The 17994-nt window shown below is 39.1% G+C and overlaps 1 protein-coding gene across 1 annotated transcript; it reads left to right on the forward strand.

The window, feature by feature from the left end:
* Window positions 1–342: 342 nt before the first annotated feature.
* On the forward strand, window positions 343–17499 carry ap5s1 (adaptor related protein complex 5 subunit sigma 1). Its single transcript, XM_039751931.1, has 3 exons — window positions 343–640; window positions 3521–3708; window positions 16183–17499. Exons 2-3 carry the CDS (start codon window positions 3539–3541, stop codon window positions 16607–16609), a joined length of 597 nt encoding a protein of 198 aa, XP_039607865.1. The 5' UTR covers window positions 343–640; window positions 3521–3538; the 3' UTR covers window positions 16610–17499.
* The last annotated feature ends 495 nt before the right edge of the window (window positions 17500–17994 follow it).

The following is a 17994-nucleotide window of genomic DNA, read 5'->3' on the forward strand; positions in this document are numbered from 1 at the left end:
GAAACTTTTACGTTTCAATCTATTTAAACAACGCTGTATGTATTAGAAATACTTTTATAAATTTCGATTCTGCGTATACTTAATAGAGTGCATAAATCAAAAGTATAAGTTTAGAACATAAGTTTAACAAACGGTTCCTCGGTGAACTGTTCTTCCGGTTTTGTGTACTGTAAAGCCTCTTAATCGCATTGGCTGACACGATAATCGTAACAACAAATCCGATTTTGAGCACATAGGCACAGCTTGGTAGGAAAGTGTGGAATGCCTTCTGGGAGTTGTAGTTTGTTAGCAGCTATACTTAACGCCAGTCGGTAAACCTTTTCACTCAAACTCCCAGAGAATACCGCGGGTTCTCTTTATCCCACCCACACCCAATCAGAACTTTCTCTCTCTCCTGGACCGACGAACGTGAATAAACACGAAAAATTAGAGAAGTGGAAGAGTCGGCGATTTTAAATCTGTGACGATAACGAAAGACATATGTTTATGTATAAGAGATTATTTAATGCATAATGACATTTAATAATGATTCTGTTTTAAACGATTGTGAGTTCGTCGCTGTGTGAAAGCGTCAAAGTCAAAGACAAAATATTGGCTTTTGCTACATTATTGTGTCTCGCAGCTTATCCTGCTGCATTGTGTAAGTATAACTGTTAGATAATTGGATGTCTGTAGTGTAGCAGTCGGGTTAGATATTCTTGAAATTCTATCGATTATGAGTGTGGTGAACGAGGCAGAGGAATCCCGTTTCTTCATCTGTCCTTCTTCACCTTTACTTATTATAATTTAAATGTGGAGGTGAAATACCTCCTTTTAAAAACAGCTCATGGGTTGTCTGCAGGCATTTGTACTGTTTCGATTGTTAACAACATTAAATTCAGTGCGTCTGTTAATCTTGCTTCATCTAGCCTGTCTTTACCAGTTTAGATTTGTCTAATATGTGCATTCCATTTCTTCTTTTGCTCTAGAATGGCGTTTAGACGTTGGTTGAGTTACATTCGCGCGATATCGATCATTTGATGGGGTTGCCACTTAAATTGCTTCAGTGTATTTCATATATTGAATGTCACTAAACATCCGTTTCTCCACATTCTGTTTTAATGACAGAATCTTAAAACACTTCCGCAACTTTCGTTGTCTGAAAGGAGCGAACCTGGGTAACCAAGTGCTTTTTATGTCGTCTGTCTTTTCTTTTTTCTTATCTTTTTGCCTTGATGTTTTAATTGCGACTGCCACTGCAGCGTGTTTTGATGTGGTCTCCTTAAGACTTCAGTGCTTTCTTGTTCGCGTTTTCCACGCAGGGAGCGCTGGTGCTTTGCAGTTAAGGAGATTGGGGGGTCGCTTTCCGGGTCCGCCTTACGTGGAGCGCGCTTTGAGTGCTGGGAAAATCGCTCTATAAATGTCAAGAATAATTATTATTGTTAAACTTGGTCCCGGAAACCCAATTTGGCAGAAGGTTTTTCATTTTAACTGGAGTTCCAGCCAAATTAAGAAAATTATTTCCCAGTTTCTGTGTTTTGTGCTTAATGTAGAAATGAAAACACGTCAGTTTGGTACGTTTTTATTAAAATGTAGTAATGTGAACCCTTTTTTTTGTTTTACTTTTTAACAATATTTTTGTACTGATTTTCATTCAACTTTTCCAGGTATTCTGGTGATTTAATTTCCTACTTAATGGGTCTGATGCTGAAGTACAGTAGTTCATTCAGTGTTGTTTGCTCTGGCATGTTTTTAGTTGTCCTTATTAGGATACAATGAAGGGAGCAAACTATGCGGAAAAAGGGGGAAATAATAAGAAAAAAAGTCAAGAAATACGAGCTATAACAAAAACGGAGATATTCCTAAATGTCTTATAAATGTAAAAATAATACTGCTGTGCTTTACTGAATGCAGGATAAGAGACGAGAGGAAACGGGCCTGTTAATTAAATTAGATCAGTTATTATCACTGATTGTGAATCTGTTTGGAGCAAAAACTGGCAGCCACAGAGGGTCCCCAGGACAGAGTATGAGCGCCACTGCCGCTGCCTTCACCGTTTGTTGCTCAGAGTCTGTCACAGTCGTGTAGTTGATCTGCAAGTTTTATTTCCTTCCAGACTTTCGCATTCCTTTCACACACCAGTCTTGATTTTACAGTAATGGTGAAAGCTGGCTGTTTCGACTTCACTCCTTCAATCTTAACCACTGGTCTCTTACACTATAGTTCTAGTTGACCCTGTTTCCTTCAACATTTTGTCTAAATGGTTTCTGTTGAAATCTCTTTCTACTTTGACCAGGATCATTTTAACTATATTATTCATGTGCGGAGTGGTGGCTCTAAGGCGAGGGAATCGGAAGGTTGCCGGTTCGAATCCCGTAAATGCCAAAAGGGACTCTGCTCTGTTGGGCCCTTCAGCAAGGCCCTTAACCTGCAATTGCTGAGCGCTTTGAGTAGTGAGAAAAGTGCTATATAAATGCAAAGAATTATTATTATTACAAAATCATTTTGCATCTTTTCACCCCACAATATGGCTTTTACCATTGGAATTGTTTGACTTCCTCTTTATTTGGTATTTTTCAAGTCAAACTTATTTCTTGACATACAGTACATGGTATGTATGCATTTGTCATTCAAAATTGTGTTCTGTATCTTGTCCACACTGGCACTTTCCAGTGGAGGCTTTGGAGGATGGGGTTATTGATGAGAAAAATACCTTAAAGCTTACCAGTGAAGTGGCAAAATTTTCAAGAAAAGAAAACATGCCCTTCGTTTCTTCCAGTTACAACAAAAGGAATCTGGAAATAATCGTTTTGTCGCATCTTCCTGCTAAAGATACCATGAGATATTTGCTTGTGCGAGTTCTTATATAAATATGGATGTAAGTCAAAACTGAACCAACCACATGGTACTAAAAGCTTACTTTGATTTGGTCTTGCGAGAGGAAACCACACCCCCTGGAGGGGTGAAAGGTTATTGCGAAAGAAGATAAAAGCTGAGGTGGTGTGCACAACTGTTCTACTTTTAAAATGGGGGACTTTGTGTTTTTTTTTCCCTCAAAAATGACAGGTATAATATAAACTCTTACAATGAGTGTGTAATTGCTAGATGTGGAGCAATGATTGGAGACTGTTTTTTTTTCTTTTTTCGGTTGTACACTAGTAACCTCCATTATAAAGTGGCAATGCAGGCAAGATTTATTTTTTTTTAATGTATTTAAGTTTAGAACACAGTTGCATATACTCAGTGCTTATGAAGAAATAACTTTTACTTGAAAAGTACCCAACATATTCTCTGAGTTTTAAAGCAGCCTTTATAATCATTGCCCATCTGGCAAAATGGATCGACCTGTACGGACCAACTGTATTTCTGCACATTTTGCTATTTAAAGTGGAGCCTTGTGAGTCCTGGTTATTGTTATATGTACTAAATGGATGGCTGCCAGTGTAGTGTGGGCCTCAATGAGGCATTTCAAGCCAGGCCGTTTCTCTTTTTCTTATTCATCTGACTAGACCCTACATATTATGCATCTGTTTTTTTGCAGGCATGTGAGTGGTTGAACATGGTTCATGCCTTTGTCATCCACACCCTCTGCCCTGGAAATGCTGGTTCTGGGTCAGTGTGTAGAGTCCTGTACTCAAAGATGTTTAGCATCGAGACCTTAGAGGCCACAAGTGAAAACCGTGAAGTAACTCGGCTCAAGCAGAAGGAGCAGATAGCAGCGGTGGCCAGGTAAGGTCATAGGGGTTTGGGTTTAAGCTTAATAACAACGGTTAAAATCATGTTATTTGGGGTGACACCTGTTTCAGTACATGTTGAAATGGCTTCATGAATACTCTCCAGAAGGGCCTTGTATACAGCAGAAGCTTCATTTTAGGAAGGACGATTCAAACCGTCAGGTATCAGTTACATTGTGACGTTACAACAACAGTGTTGTTTGTTTACTGTAATTCTCTGTGGAAAGTATAGTAGACCAATAAGGTAATTTGGACAATGAGACCCCAGGTTATTAAAGTTTGATGACGTTAAATCAAAATAGTCAAATAAAGTGAAACTGTGTCCAGAAATACATTAAGTGCATTTCTGAATTTAACTCTTAGAGGGCGGATGTCAACTTTTGCTGAAAAATTCAGGGGTAGAGAACAGTAATCTGCTGTAAATGGCGACAAAACTCGCTGTTCTGTTTTAGTTTGACTCTCTTTGCTAGTAGGGAAGATGGTTTGATTGATTTGACTTAGGTTACCGGCACACACATGAGAAGCGAAGAGTAAACAACCTCTAAAATGGCATCGCCATCAGGCGAGAGACCAACGCGAATGTGCAAAGCAACATACTCTGTGGACGATTTTTGCATATTTTGTCGTTGAATCGGAATCTGACTTGCTGAATACCAATTTTGGTGCAGGTGATCTGTTGATGGAGATCAAAAACAAAAGTGAGGTACCGGCATCCGCTCATCTGTCTCCAGCTGATTGTGGTGCTGAATACACTCGCGGAGTTGATGAACCGCCACTTACGATGACAAGAGGGACAAACCAATATTGTGTTGCACTGTGGCTGTCACCGCCACGTGAAGACAGCCAGGCAGCCAGCCTGCCGCCCAGCAGAAATAGCGAACAGGCAGCGACAGTCGCCACAGAACAGAGCAACAGACGTTTGATGTTGATTTATGTGTGAAACCGTTGTTTGGTGTGCTGAGTCGTTGGGTGGGGGGGAAATATTCAGCCCTCAAAGAGTTAAAATGTTTACTGCTTCATGCAAGGAGCATTTCAAACAAAATGCATCAACTTGAGGCCTTGGATTTCGATATTGTAGGAATTATGGATTTGCCAAATAATAATAATGGAGTAATGGAAAGAGATATAATAATAGCGACTATAAATCATTCATCAGAGAAAGAAAGAAAAGAAGTGTGGCACTAGACATTAAAGCAAACTTCAGGCATGTAAGATCAGGACAAAAGAAGTTGACAAGTCAGAATTACTGGGGTATAACTTGTATGTAAGAAATCCAGAGATTTGGTTATTGGGTTTTACTAAAGTCCTCCACATTCTGATGTTTCAAGTAACAGTACAAATTATGTAAAATAAAGAAGATGACGTGATCACGGGGGATTTTAACTTCCCAAACTCTGATTAGGAAACCCCTCTTAGAAGAATCTGAAGTGGTGCTCATGGTAAAGGACTGTTTCTCACCCAGTTTGTTTCCAGCCCAACATGTGCTGATGCCTGTCTAGAGCTCATCTTTTCCGATCAGTAATGGCAGGATAATAAAAATTGGAGTTATTTTGTGAGCAATAATAATCAACAAAATTGGAAAAATTGAAATTATCTTTGAAAACATGCCAATCTACACTAAAACAGACTTTTTTAATTTGCAGAAAGCCAACTTTATGAGAATGTAGAATTGTGTAGAAAATACAGAATTAAAAAGTTGAAATGTGGCAACTATAAATGATCGTGTCACTTCAGAGATATTCTGAGTCAGGCTATAAAGTACTATAATCCACAAAAAATACAATAAAAGGCTAAAGAAATGTCCAAAATTAATAAATAAAGGCATAATTAAAAATGTAAGACTTTAAAGTAGAGATGGGATATGGCCAAAAATATTACGACACTCATTTTTAATGTACTGATCAACCTTATTATTTATCACGTTTTAGTCCTCCATATTACTGTTTCTGTTTTTAAAGAGCATCTGTCTTAATAAACAAGTTGCCCATTACAGTTTAAAATTTATTATCAATAAATAATACACACATGCAAACTATACAATACAAAACTTCTTTAACAAAGAGTCTGAAAGTCTTCAATAAAATAACTGCACTTACCTTAACAGTGCTTAGAACATTTTGAGAAAATGTGGTTAGTTCCATGGCATTTGAATGCAGTGTAAATGCCACGGGAGTTGGATGGGCATTCCGACCAGAAAAGGGTACAGTTCCTTACCCATATTGGAGGCTCCAAGCCAGCAGATGGGCATCCTGGCCAGGAGAGAGGAAGGAGTCAGACTGAAAACATTAGAACAATCTAGACGAGAACAGGCCATTCAGCCCAACAAAGCTCGCCAGTCCTATCCACTTGTTTCCTCCAAGAAAACATCAAGTCGAGTTTTGAAAGTCCCTAACGTCTTACTGTCTACCACACTACTTGGTAGCTTATTCCAAGTATCTATCGTTCTTTGTGTAAAGAAAAACTTCCTAATGTTTGTGCGAAATTTACCCTTAACAAGTTTCCAACTGTGTCCCCGTGTTCTTGATGAGCTCATTTTAAAATACAAGTCTCGATCCACTGTACTAATTCCCTTAATAATTTTAAACACTTCAATTATGTCACTTCTTAATCTTCTTTTGCTTAAACTGTAAAGGCTCAGCTCTTTTAATCTTTCCTCATAATTCATCCCCTGTAGCCCTAGAATCAGCCTAGTTGCTCTTCTCCGGACCTTTTCTGGCGCTGCTATGTCCTTTTTGTAGCCTGGAGACCAAAACTGCACACAGTACTCAAGATGAGGCCTCACCAGTGTGTTATAAAGGTTGAGCAGAACCTCCTTGGACTTGTACTCCACACATCGTGCTACATACCCTAACATTCTGTTAGCCTTCTTAATGGCTTCTGAACACTGTTGGGAAGTTGATAGCTTAGAGTCCACTATGACTCCTAAATCCTTCTCATAAGGTGTACTCTCGATTTTCCGACTGCCCATTGTGTATTCATTTTTTTTTTTTTATTTATTTTTATTAATTTTATTACACTCAATACATAGCAATCAAGTTTTACAAAAAAAAAGAATTATGCTAAGAACAGATCGATCCCCACCCTTGAGAGAGAGAGCAAGCCAAACGGTGTAAAATTTAAGGCTTTTAAAAATACCTAAATCAACAAATTCTCTGTGCTTTATAAAATCATTTCAAAATATTACTGATTAGATCCTGCCATGTTTTGAAAAAGTCTGCACAGATCCTCTAACTGAGTATTTGATTTTTCCAATTTTAAATAATATAACACATCAGTTTCCCACTGACTTAAAAGAGGAGAGTTTGGGTTCTTCCAGTTTATCAGAATAAGTCTGCGTGCCAACAGTGTAGTGAATGCAATCACAGTTTGTTTGTCTTTCTCCACTTTAAGACCCTCTGGAAGAACCCCAAACACAGCTGTTAATGGGTTAGGAGGGATTGTGAGTCCAAGACTGTCTGAGAGGTAATTAAAAATTTTTGTCCAGAATAATGTTAATTTGGAGCAGGCCCAGAACATGTGACCTAGTGAGGCTGGGGCTTGGTTGCAACGTTCGCAGGTTGGATCATGCCCTGGAAACATTTTGGAGAGTTTTAGTCGAGACAGATGTGCTCGATATATAATTTTGAGTTGTATAATTGTATGCTTTGCATATGGAGCTTGAGTGAATTCTCTGCATTGCTACTTTCCACTCCTTTTCTGATATATTAATTGAGAGGTCATTTTCCCAGTGTCCTCTTGGATCTTTGAAAGGAAGGGATTGTAAAAGGATTTTATATATTGTAGAGATGGAGTCTAACTCCTTGAAATTGAGCAATAATTTTTCCAGCGTGGATGAGGGTGCAAGATGAGGAAAATCTGGAAGGTTCTGTTTAACAAAGTTCCTGATTTGAAGATAGTGAAAGAAATTTGTAGCTGGAATGTTAAATTTGGAACGTAATTGTTCATAGGATGCAAAGACGTTGTCTATATAAAGATCTCTAAGCAAGTTAATTCCAAATTTTTCCAGATATTAAAAACTGCATATGTTTGTGAGGGTTGAAAGAGGTGGTTCTTTTGCAGGGTGCCACAGAAAGAAGCTTCTCCGTCTTAAAATGCTTTCTACATTGGTTCCAGATTCTAAGTGAGTGGAGCACAATTGGGTTATTAGTGTATTGCCGATAACGTGTGTTTATTGGAGCACAAAGCAAGGAATACAAAGAAGTACTGCAGGATTTTACTTCTATTGCGGTCCATGCCTGTGTATGTTCTTCTATTTGTGTCCAGGTTCTTATCGACTGTATATTTGCCCCAGTAATAAAACTGGAAGTTAGGTAGAGCCATGCCGCCTTCTGCCTTTTGTCTTTGTAGGGTCGCTCTTTTGATGCGTGGATGTTTAGAATTCCAAATAAATGAGGTTATTGTTGAATCTAATTGCTTAAAGAACGATTTATTAATGTATATTGGTATGTTTTGAAATAAAAAAAGGAGCTTAGGAAGAATATTCATCTTAACAGTGTTAATTCTTCCAGCTAGTGTGAGATGAAGGGTTGACCATCTATGCAAGTCTTGTTTAATTTTTTCCATACAGACGACAAAATTTTGTTGATAAAGAGCTTTATGTTTACTTGTGATGTTTACCCGAGGTATTTAAACTGTTCTGCAATGATAAAAGGAAGGGTGTCTAATCTAATATTATATGCTTGCGAATTCACGGAAAGAGTACACTTTTATTCAGATTAATTCTGAGACCAGAGAGCTTTTGAAATTCTGTGAGTGCTGCTAAGACTGCAGGCACAGAATTTTCTGGATCCGATATATACAGTACCATGTCATCTGCATATAATGAGATTTTCTGTTCCAGTCCTTCTCTGCTAATCCCCTTTATCTGATCAGTATTTCGACAATGTATTGCCAGTGGTTCAATGGCAATTGCAAACAGCAGTGGTGACAAAGGGCATCCTTGTCTTGTGCCACGTTCTAGTTTAAAGTAGTCTGAGCAAATGTTATTGATGCAAACTGAAGCTTCTGGGTTAGTATACAGTAATTTAATCCATGCACAAATGTTCGGGCCAAACCCAAACTTCTCCAAAATAGTAAAAGGTATTTCCATTCAATCATGTCGAATGCTTTTTCTGCATCCAATGATAATAATATTTCTGGGGTGTTTGATTTAGTTGGTGAGTATATTACATTAAACAGGCGTCGAAGATTTGAAGATAAGTGTCGGCCCCTAATAAATCCAGTTTGGTCTTGTGATATTATTGAGGGAGCACTTTCTCCATCCTTCTAGCTATGATTTTAGAGAGTATTTTAACGTCGTTATTCAGAAGTGAAATTGGTCTGTATGATGCACATTGTAATAAGTCCTTATTTTGTTTTGGAAAGACAGTGATTAGTGCTTGGCGAAAGGTTTGTGGAAGAGATTGGTTATCTCTGGCTTCTGTAAATGTTGCTAATAGGACGGGAGCTAGCTGAGCGGAGAATTTCTTGTAAAACTCTGCAGGGTAGCCATCAGGGCCTGCTGCTTTTCCACCTTGGAGTGACTTTATAGCATCCAGTAATTCTGATAATGACAGAGGTTTATCGAGCTCCTCCACACTAATAGCGTCAATTTGTGGTATCTGTAATTTATCCAGAAATGCATTAGATTGTATATTGTCTTCTTTAAACTCAGTAGTATATAGGGATTTATAGTAGTCTCTAAAAGTGCACATTATATTTTTGTGTTCGATGATTTTATCTCCATTCGTGTTAGTAATTACGAGATTGCGTTGCACTTCTTGCTTGTGAATTTGTTGCTAAAAGCTTATTAGCTTTCTCTCCATGTTCATAATAATGATGTCTGGATTTGTAAATTAGTTGTTCGGTTTCTTTAGTTGTCAAGAGGTTTAATTCTGAATGTAGAGCCTGCCTCCTCTTATGTAGAGTCTCGCTTGGTAGTCTGGCATGTTCTTCATCTATTTTAGTAATTTCGCTTTTTATCTCTGCTACTTTCTTCGCTCGGATTTATTTCTGTGGGAAAGATATGAGATAATCTGTCCTCTTAAGAAGGCCTTAAGAGTTTCCCAGAGTGTTCCTGCAGAGATCTCAGGGGATGTATTTGTCTCTAGAAAGAATTCAATTTGTTTGGATATAAATTCAGTACAATTCTCGTCAGCTAATAGAAGCGGATTGAGACGCCATCTGGGGTGAGTGTATGGGGCTTAGTAATTTCAGCTCCAAGATCATCGGAGCATGGTCTGAAATAACAATAGCATCGTATTTACAAGATTTAATCTTAGGCAAGAAGTTATTATCTATAAAGAAGTAATCAATCCTTGAGTAGCAATGATGTACTGGTGAGTAGAAAGAATATGTTCTTGAATTTGGGTTTAAAACCTCCAGGGATCTGATAAGTTGTGATCAGTTATAAACTTTGTAATTATCTTTGCGGTGTTAGTTGCGTTCCCCTGTGGAGGAAGTCTTATCTAAAAGTGGATTTAGAACACAATTAAAGTCCCCAGCCATTATAAGTTTATGAGTGTTCAGATTGGGAATGGATGCAAATAAATTTTGTATAAATTCCTTATCATCAACATTAGGTGCATAAACATTTATCAAAATCATTTTACAGTTAGATAAGTCTCCCATGACCATCACATATCTCCCTTCAGGATCCAATACTACATCTGATGCTACAAATGGTACTGTTCTATGTATGAGAATTCCCACCCCTCTAGTTTTCTTTGTAAAACTAGAATGGAACATTTGGCCAGTCCAGTCTTTTTGCAGCCGGAACTGATCCTTACTTAGTAAGTGGGTTTCCTGTAAAAATACTATTTTAGCATTTAGACCTGTTAGGTGAGAAAGTACTTTCTTTCTCTTTAATTCGTGATTCAGGCCTTTAACATTCCAGCTTACGAGTTAACTGTCCCATCATGGAGACACTGATTCTGAGTTTTTGGTGTCATATTATAGTCTTAACTGGAAGTGAAATAGTTTAGGTCTTAATTTCCTATTCCCCCAAGAGTTGTTGCCATGCAGCTTATTATTACGTTGATAGTTATAATTATAAAGATTGAGATGATAGATTAGATATAGATCAAGCCTGCTCTCTTTCTCTTCCCCTTAACCCCCACCCTCCCTTTTTGCCTCCCCAGGTGAGGCTAAAACCCACTTCATGCAGTCCCAGTCCTCTGACATACCCAGAGACAGAGCACGCCCAAAGCACATCAAGCCCCCATGCAGTGGCGCTTTAAGGTTAAAAGATAGAGATATCTGTTACCAATATAGTCTTTAAAAGAGGAAAAAGAAAGAAAAGAATTTTGCACTTAATATATATATATATATATACATATATACATATATATATATATATACATACATACATACATATAATCTTCATCAATTTTAGTGCATTAAGATGATATCCCCAGATAATAAACCCAGGTGATGGTGTTAAAGATGTGTCCAAAACAAGCATAACAAGTCTTAATGCAGTAATAGCAATAACAGCAAACCAAGGGTATGATATTGAACAGTCTCATTTAGGGTACACATGAAATAATTAGAAAAGAAAAAGAGGAGGAAAACGTAATTAAGCACAATAAAACATAAACATTTAGCCCTAGTAATACTAAGTAATGATAAGTAATAAGTAAGTAATAATAATATAAGAATATGAGAATATATGCTGATAAAAACCCGTATTTTAAAACAAATAGATCAGACAGTAGATTATTAATCCTAGCTTTATCATTTACCGCCATGACTCACAATTATGTATCAGAATAGTCCCGGGATCAGCTTTCTTAACTCATTTTCTGCCTCCTCCTTGCTAGCGAAAACATAGAAATGACCCTGCCATTCCACTTTCAGTTTTGCGGATACAGGAGGCCGTATTTGACATTGGCTTGCCGTAGCGCTGTTTAATATTATAGAAGGCGGCGCTTGATAGCTGTTGCTGGAGAGAAGTCAGGGAAGACGCGAATGTGGCAATCTTCATATATAATATCTTCCTTTTTTCCTGAGGAGTTCCATCACCTCTAACTTAAATGATAATCGTTCAAAACGGACTATAAAAGATCTTGGTCGGGTCTGACGGTGTTTGATCAGCGTCGCGTAAGCCGCTGCTATCTCAGATTCTGCTTTAAAGTCGCCCCGATTATTTTAGAAAAAGTTCAGTTGCGAATTTCACGGGTTTAAACTTTCGATTCTCCGGCAAGCCTTCAATTCTGACATTATACCTTCTATTCCCATCTTCTAAAGCAGCCAGTCTGTCTCCAAGTTTTTCTCCGAGTTTTTTACATTCCAACTGACATTTACTGCTCTTTCCTCGGCACTGGCAGCTAGATGTTCGCTATTTCGATCCGATTCGTGAATGTCTCACTAAGATGCTCCAATCGATCAGCAAGCGTGCTCAGTTTAGCGAGTTTTTCTCAATGCGCTCTTCAATTTTACCCAGCACCTGTCGAAGTTCAAGCTGTACCTCTTGACGCAGCCTTTCATTTGCCTGTTGGATTTCCTGTCGCAGACATTCATTGGCCTGTTTCATCTCCTGTTTCCATTCCTGTTTCAGTCTCTCATGTGCCTTTGCCGTTGCTTTCTCATTAGCCTTCTCGCTTTTCTTTATATCTTGCCTGAGCTCAGCGAGCAACACTTTCAGTTCAGATAGCTCAAATGTACCTTCTTGTACCGTAGATGAAGCAGCAGACTCTGCTGAAGCCGGTGTCTCCGCTGCTCCAGTCCCGCGTGATTGCGTAACTGAAGCCGCGGACCTCCCGGCCTTTTCCAGTTTCAGGTAATCCTCTCCAATCGGCGAGCTATCCACATCTGCACTCACGATCGCACCTTCGCTCCCCTTTTCGCTCTCAGCAGGCGACGATGTAGCGGACCGTGGTCCCGAGGAGTCTGTACTTTCGCCCATCTGATCCAGGTCTGTCTCTGAGAGGCCGTATCTCGAACTAGGGCTTGCTGATCGCAGCTTGGATGTAGCTTTAGTCTTCGATTCTTTCGACCCCCCTTCTTGTTGGCCATGCTTATATGTGTTTACATATACTGTAGCGGTCCCTCTCGGGTTGAATAAATACAGGATATCTCAGAATAATAAGCAAATAATATGAAAAATAGCACCACTGCTAGCGGAGCTCCACTTCAGACGTCCATCTCTCGCATCGGACGAGACCAACCCATTGTGTATTCAAACCTAATATTTTTACTTCCCATGTGTAATACTTTACATTTACTGACATTAAATTTCATCTGCCACAAATCTGCCCAAGCCTGTATGCTATCCAAGTCCTTCTGTAATGATATAACGGATTCCAAATTATCTGCTAATTCACCTATCTTGGTATCATCTAAAAAACTTAACCAGCTTGTTACTTATATTCCTATCTAAATCATTTATATATATTAAAAATAGCAGCGGCCCTAGCACTGACCCCTGTGGAACACCACTCTTAACATCGGCCATATCTGATAAGGTTCCTCGCACCATCACCCTCTGCTTCCTGTGTCTGCGCCAATTCTGCACCCATCTAAAAACATCACCCTGAACTCCCACTTCTTTTAACTTGATGCCCAACCTCTCATGTGGCACCTTATCAAATGCTTTCTGAAAGTCCAGATAAATAATATCATAAGCTCCACTTTGATTATATGCTTTTGTTGCAACCTCATAGAATTCCAACATGTTAGTAAAACACGACCTCCCTCTTCTGAACCCATGCTGACTGTTCAGAATAACTCGTGTCCTTGCCATGTGTTGCTCAATCTTATCCTTAATAATTCCTTCCATTAATTTTCCTGTGGTGCTTGTTAAGCTTACTGGCCTATAGTTGCTTGGATCTGCCCTGTCATCCTTTTTATATAATGGAATGATATTTGCCATTTTCCAGTCCTTCAGAGTCTACCTAGTGTGCAGTGACTTCCTAAAAATATGTGTCAAGGGTTTATATATGTACTCACTAGCCTCCTTAAGAACACGAGGATAAATATTATCTGGGCCTGGTGATTTGTTTGATTTCATCTTATTTAATCTGAGCAGCACTTCTCCCTCTACAATTTCCAAATCCCTCAGTACCTCCTTAGTAGTCCTGTTTACCACTGGGAGGTTATCCACTTGTAAACACCTCAGAAAAATGTAAGTTTAGGGCATCTGCTATTTCATTGTCTATTTCATATTTTAATTACCCTGTGCTCATGCTCCCTACAATTCGCAATGGAGTTATTACTCTTATACACCATGTACAGCTGTTTTTATTAACCCACTCTGGAGTTTATCAGATTTTTTACTAATTCCAATTTTAGGTATGTTCCTTTCCCTAATTATATTTAAAATGTTTTAACCCTGTTCCACTGCTCCTTGACTGTCTCCACACTTAAAAGCTTATCCCAGTCTATCCTACTTAGACTTTGTCGCATCTGCTCAAAATTAGCCCTACCAAAGTTCATCTTAACAATTTTAGTCTTTGCATCTGTACTCTTACAAAATATTTAGAATTGTATTATATTATGGTCACTGGACCCTAGTGGTTCAATCACCTCTACACCCTCAATTCTATCCTGATTATTACAGAATACTAAATCCAGACAGGCTTCACCCTGTGTTGGTGCTTTAACATGCTGTGTTAAGAAAAAAAAAAAAAGATGGCCAGAAGGAATGGATGGACAACCCATGAGTTGTAAAACATGCTACAGGGGAAACGTTACTCCCACAGGACATGAGATGGCAGCTGCCTTCCATATTGGCGCAGGGAATGCTGGGAGATGTCGTCTGGCAACACAGCCCTGTTGGGGACCTTGGGTGCCACAAGGGGGTGCTGTTGGGGGTTGTTTCCCAATTTACAGAACTTCCGTATGACCCGGAATTACTTCCGGATCTAAGATAAAAGAACTCGCTCAACCTCAGCCAGGTGAGTCAAAGTCGGGTGGAAGTGGACAAAGCTCATCTGGGGGGGTGTAAAGGAGGAGAAAAAGAAAAGTGAAGAGAGTTTTGTTTATTGTGCTTTTAAACTTTGTGGTAGGTATCTGTAAAAATAAACCTCTTTTATTTAAATGGGACTTGTGTTTATAAGGTTGTGTCAGGGGTTAGGGTGCTGCAATGCCCCCCGGTGGTTCACAAGTAAATTTCTTTGAAGCAGGTCTCTGCCCAGTAGACAGTCAGGAAATTGACTTCCGGGTCAATCGGAATTCCCACCATATAGGGATTTGTTAAGCCCTTCAGCTCCACCTGGCAGTCCCCACAGAAAACCACTGGGCTGCACTTAGGCATTACAGGTTCCAGCATGCCCTGCAAGAGTCTGTCTGGAAACTTTAAACCAGGGAGGTTGCCACCTAACGTCCTGGGCGAGGAAATGTACTGAATCAAATGTCCTCCCCAGTCCTTCCATTATACGGGCCTCCCAGCCAGGTATTGTTTCTGGATCTAACCCAGCCGGGATGCCAGTGTATTCCTTCTGGCATTGACATCCCATGCTTGTCTTCTGGGTGAGATTGGGGTTTCTTTGCCTCACCTCTTGGAGTGGCGTAGGGCTGGCCTCTTGTCTGGTTAAGGAACTGCTCTTCTTTCCGGTCCAGACGCCTGTCCATGTGCACCGTCCTGTGTCCATCACAGCTGCTTTATGTTAAAGGGGATCCATGTTTCAATAAAAGGGTTCATGAAGATAATTCAGCTATTGCAAAATCATACATAAGAACTCCCACTTCTGGTGTAAAATCTTCCCACACTAAACATAGTGTGTACAAAACCCAGATCTGATTGAAGCAAAACTTAAGGTGACTTACTTTTTAAACTAAAGCAGTACTGATAAGTTCTTGCCACAAGACATCTGATAGATTATCAAATGGTCACAATTGTAGATCAAATAAATTAACAGAAGTATGAACATGATGAGATGTTGAAAAGTTAAGTACGCATCAGCTGACGGAGCATATTTTCTGCTGTTCTGAGCACTTTTCTGTTTTTCTTTTAATGTTTCAGTGAAGTGCTGTATAATGTTTTTTTCAAGGTTCCAAGGTGGAGATATCATCACACAGGAATCATCATACACACATACAGTAGCTTTCGCATTAGCTTTTTGTATAAAGAATGCAATACAGAAGGAGTGTCGGCTCTTCTGATTGTAGTGATCTCCTGTATGTTGTCTTGTACCTTATTTTGTAGTTCTTGTGGTACTTACTATGCTGTTTAAGAACTAACTATTACAGACAGATGCAGACATCTGGCAAAATAGCACTAGGCAAACAAACACAATTTAATTTCTCCCCCAACTGTTTTTATTTTATTAACTAAACTCTGGCAATATAGTGTATGTGTAATATTAATTTTCTGTGCTTCTGAGTTGTCACATCCATTGAGAGATTGGAAAGTACAATCTGAACTGATGGAAGTTTGTGGACAGGCAAAGTGCTGTCACTTTAAATTCAGTCACCATTATTTCTATTATTTCTTTTGCTTTTTGTACAGTAAATGTTTTGTGCTCTCTCTCTCCCTCTCCTTCCACTACAGGCAAGTCACGTCAGCTTGCAGTTTGTCACGCCAGGCTGTAGGGAAGTCCATTCTTGACTTATCCCAGACCACTTTGGATGAATCTTCTGCCCTTCTGGATGCTGACTATGGCATATTTAGACTATTAGCCGGTGAACCCTTCCAGCAGGAAAAGGTGGTGTTATGGCTGGGGGTAATCTCTGTTGGCTTCACAATGGTCTGTGAACCTCATGATAATCTTCTGCTGGCAGAGAATGTTCTACGTACACTAGCTTCTCATTGCTTGGAGCACTTGCGCCTTCTGGGACCAGGCACTGACATCCTTCTAAAAGCTGACCGTACTGAGGCCATCCTTAATCGGTTTCTGCCTCATGGCCAGCTTTTGTTTACTAATCATCGCTTCATGCAGGCTTTGGAAAAGGATCTTGGGGCTTACATGGCCAAGTAGTTTGTCTGCTGTGTAAAGAATCAGACTTTTTACTGTGTGTCATTTGTAAATGCCAAATAAGGAAGTGTTCAGAAACAACCTATAGTAACTACTGGCCATCAGTTGGGAGTTTCTGTAGTTAAATTCAAAAATGAATATCTGCAACCTTGTATTTTTGTCTGCTTGGCATTTCGCCTTTTATTGTCTGCCAAACTGGCGAAATTCCCTTTGATTTTCAAAAGTTGAAAGTGTGCATCTACAAAATTATTCCACATGGTGGCAGCCACCAGCAACAATTATCAAGTGGGAAAGCAATTTTTTGTTCTTCATTTTGCAAACGTTGTTATGGCGTTTTTGCTTTTAAATCTGAAGTGAAGAGGGGATTAAGAGTGGTAACCAAGTAATGCCTGCTGTTTCTTTTTTGCTGTAATCACACCTAATATAACCTTTTATTATGAATGTATTAATTTTCCCATCTTTGGGTAATATTAGCTCCTGCTGTGGTTTTCTATTGCTGGAGTTGTGAATCTAGACAAGCCCTACCAGCACAGTAGGAGCCTTTTCAAACTGTTCATTCTAAGTTGTCTGAAACTCAAATGCCTTGACTTCAAGAGATCAATATCCTTTTTAATTGGATTAAGAGTTGAAGACTATATTTTAGGTGTTCTGTTTAAATTCACCTGAAGCTTTACTTACAAGCACCAACTGAAAATGGTGACAAAAGACTTTAGGAATAATTTACATGTGCTCATTCTGGTTGGATGCAGTATGCATGGCTTGAACACACATCATGTTCTGGTTTTTACAGTACTTTTGAGTTCTTTTCCCATAGTTGGGGTGTTTGTAAGAATACTTCTAATGTACAGTGTAAATAATGACGCACAGGATAACAATGGCTGAATCATTTAAGACTCTGGATACTGTCCAGTGTTTATATGTGATGTTTTTATTCACAGTAGAGCTTGGCAAAATGATTTATAACAATCGGTTGGTCCAGAACTCCTCCAATGTTAAGAATATAACATGTTGGGATTTCAACCAGCCCAAGCCCTACTACTTCCCTTCATAATTATAAACACTTCAATCATGTCACCTCTTATTTTTCTTTTGCTTAAACTGTAAAGGCTCAGCTCTTTTAATCTTTCTTCATAATTCATTCCTTGTAGCCCTGAAATGAGCCTAGTTGCTCTTCTCTGAATTTGACCAAAACTGCACACAGTACTTCAGATGAGGCCTCACCAGTGAGTTATAAAGCTTGAGCAGAACCTCCTTGGACTTGTACTCCACACATTAAGGCGCTATATAACCTAACATTCTGTTACCCTTTGTAATGGCTTCTGAACACTTTCTGAAAGTAAATAGAGTATAGTCTGCTATGACACCTAAATCCTTCTCATAAGGTGTAC

The sequence above is a fragment of the Polypterus senegalus genome, chromosome 4 (genome assembly GCF_016835505.1).
Source record: "Polypterus senegalus isolate Bchr_013 chromosome 4, ASM1683550v1, whole genome shotgun sequence".
NCBI lineage: Eukaryota > Metazoa > Chordata > Cladistia > Polypteriformes > Polypteridae > Polypterus > Polypterus senegalus.

Coding starts and splice junctions, on each gene's coding strand:
- ap5s1 (XM_039751931.1), top strand. CDS start 3,539: ATGGTTCATGCCTTTGTCATCCACACCCTCTGCCCTGGAAATGCTGGT. Junction 3,709..16,182: donor CAGATAGCAGCGGTGGCCAG/GTAAGGTCATAG, acceptor CTTCCACTACAG/GCAAGTCACGTCAGCTTGCA.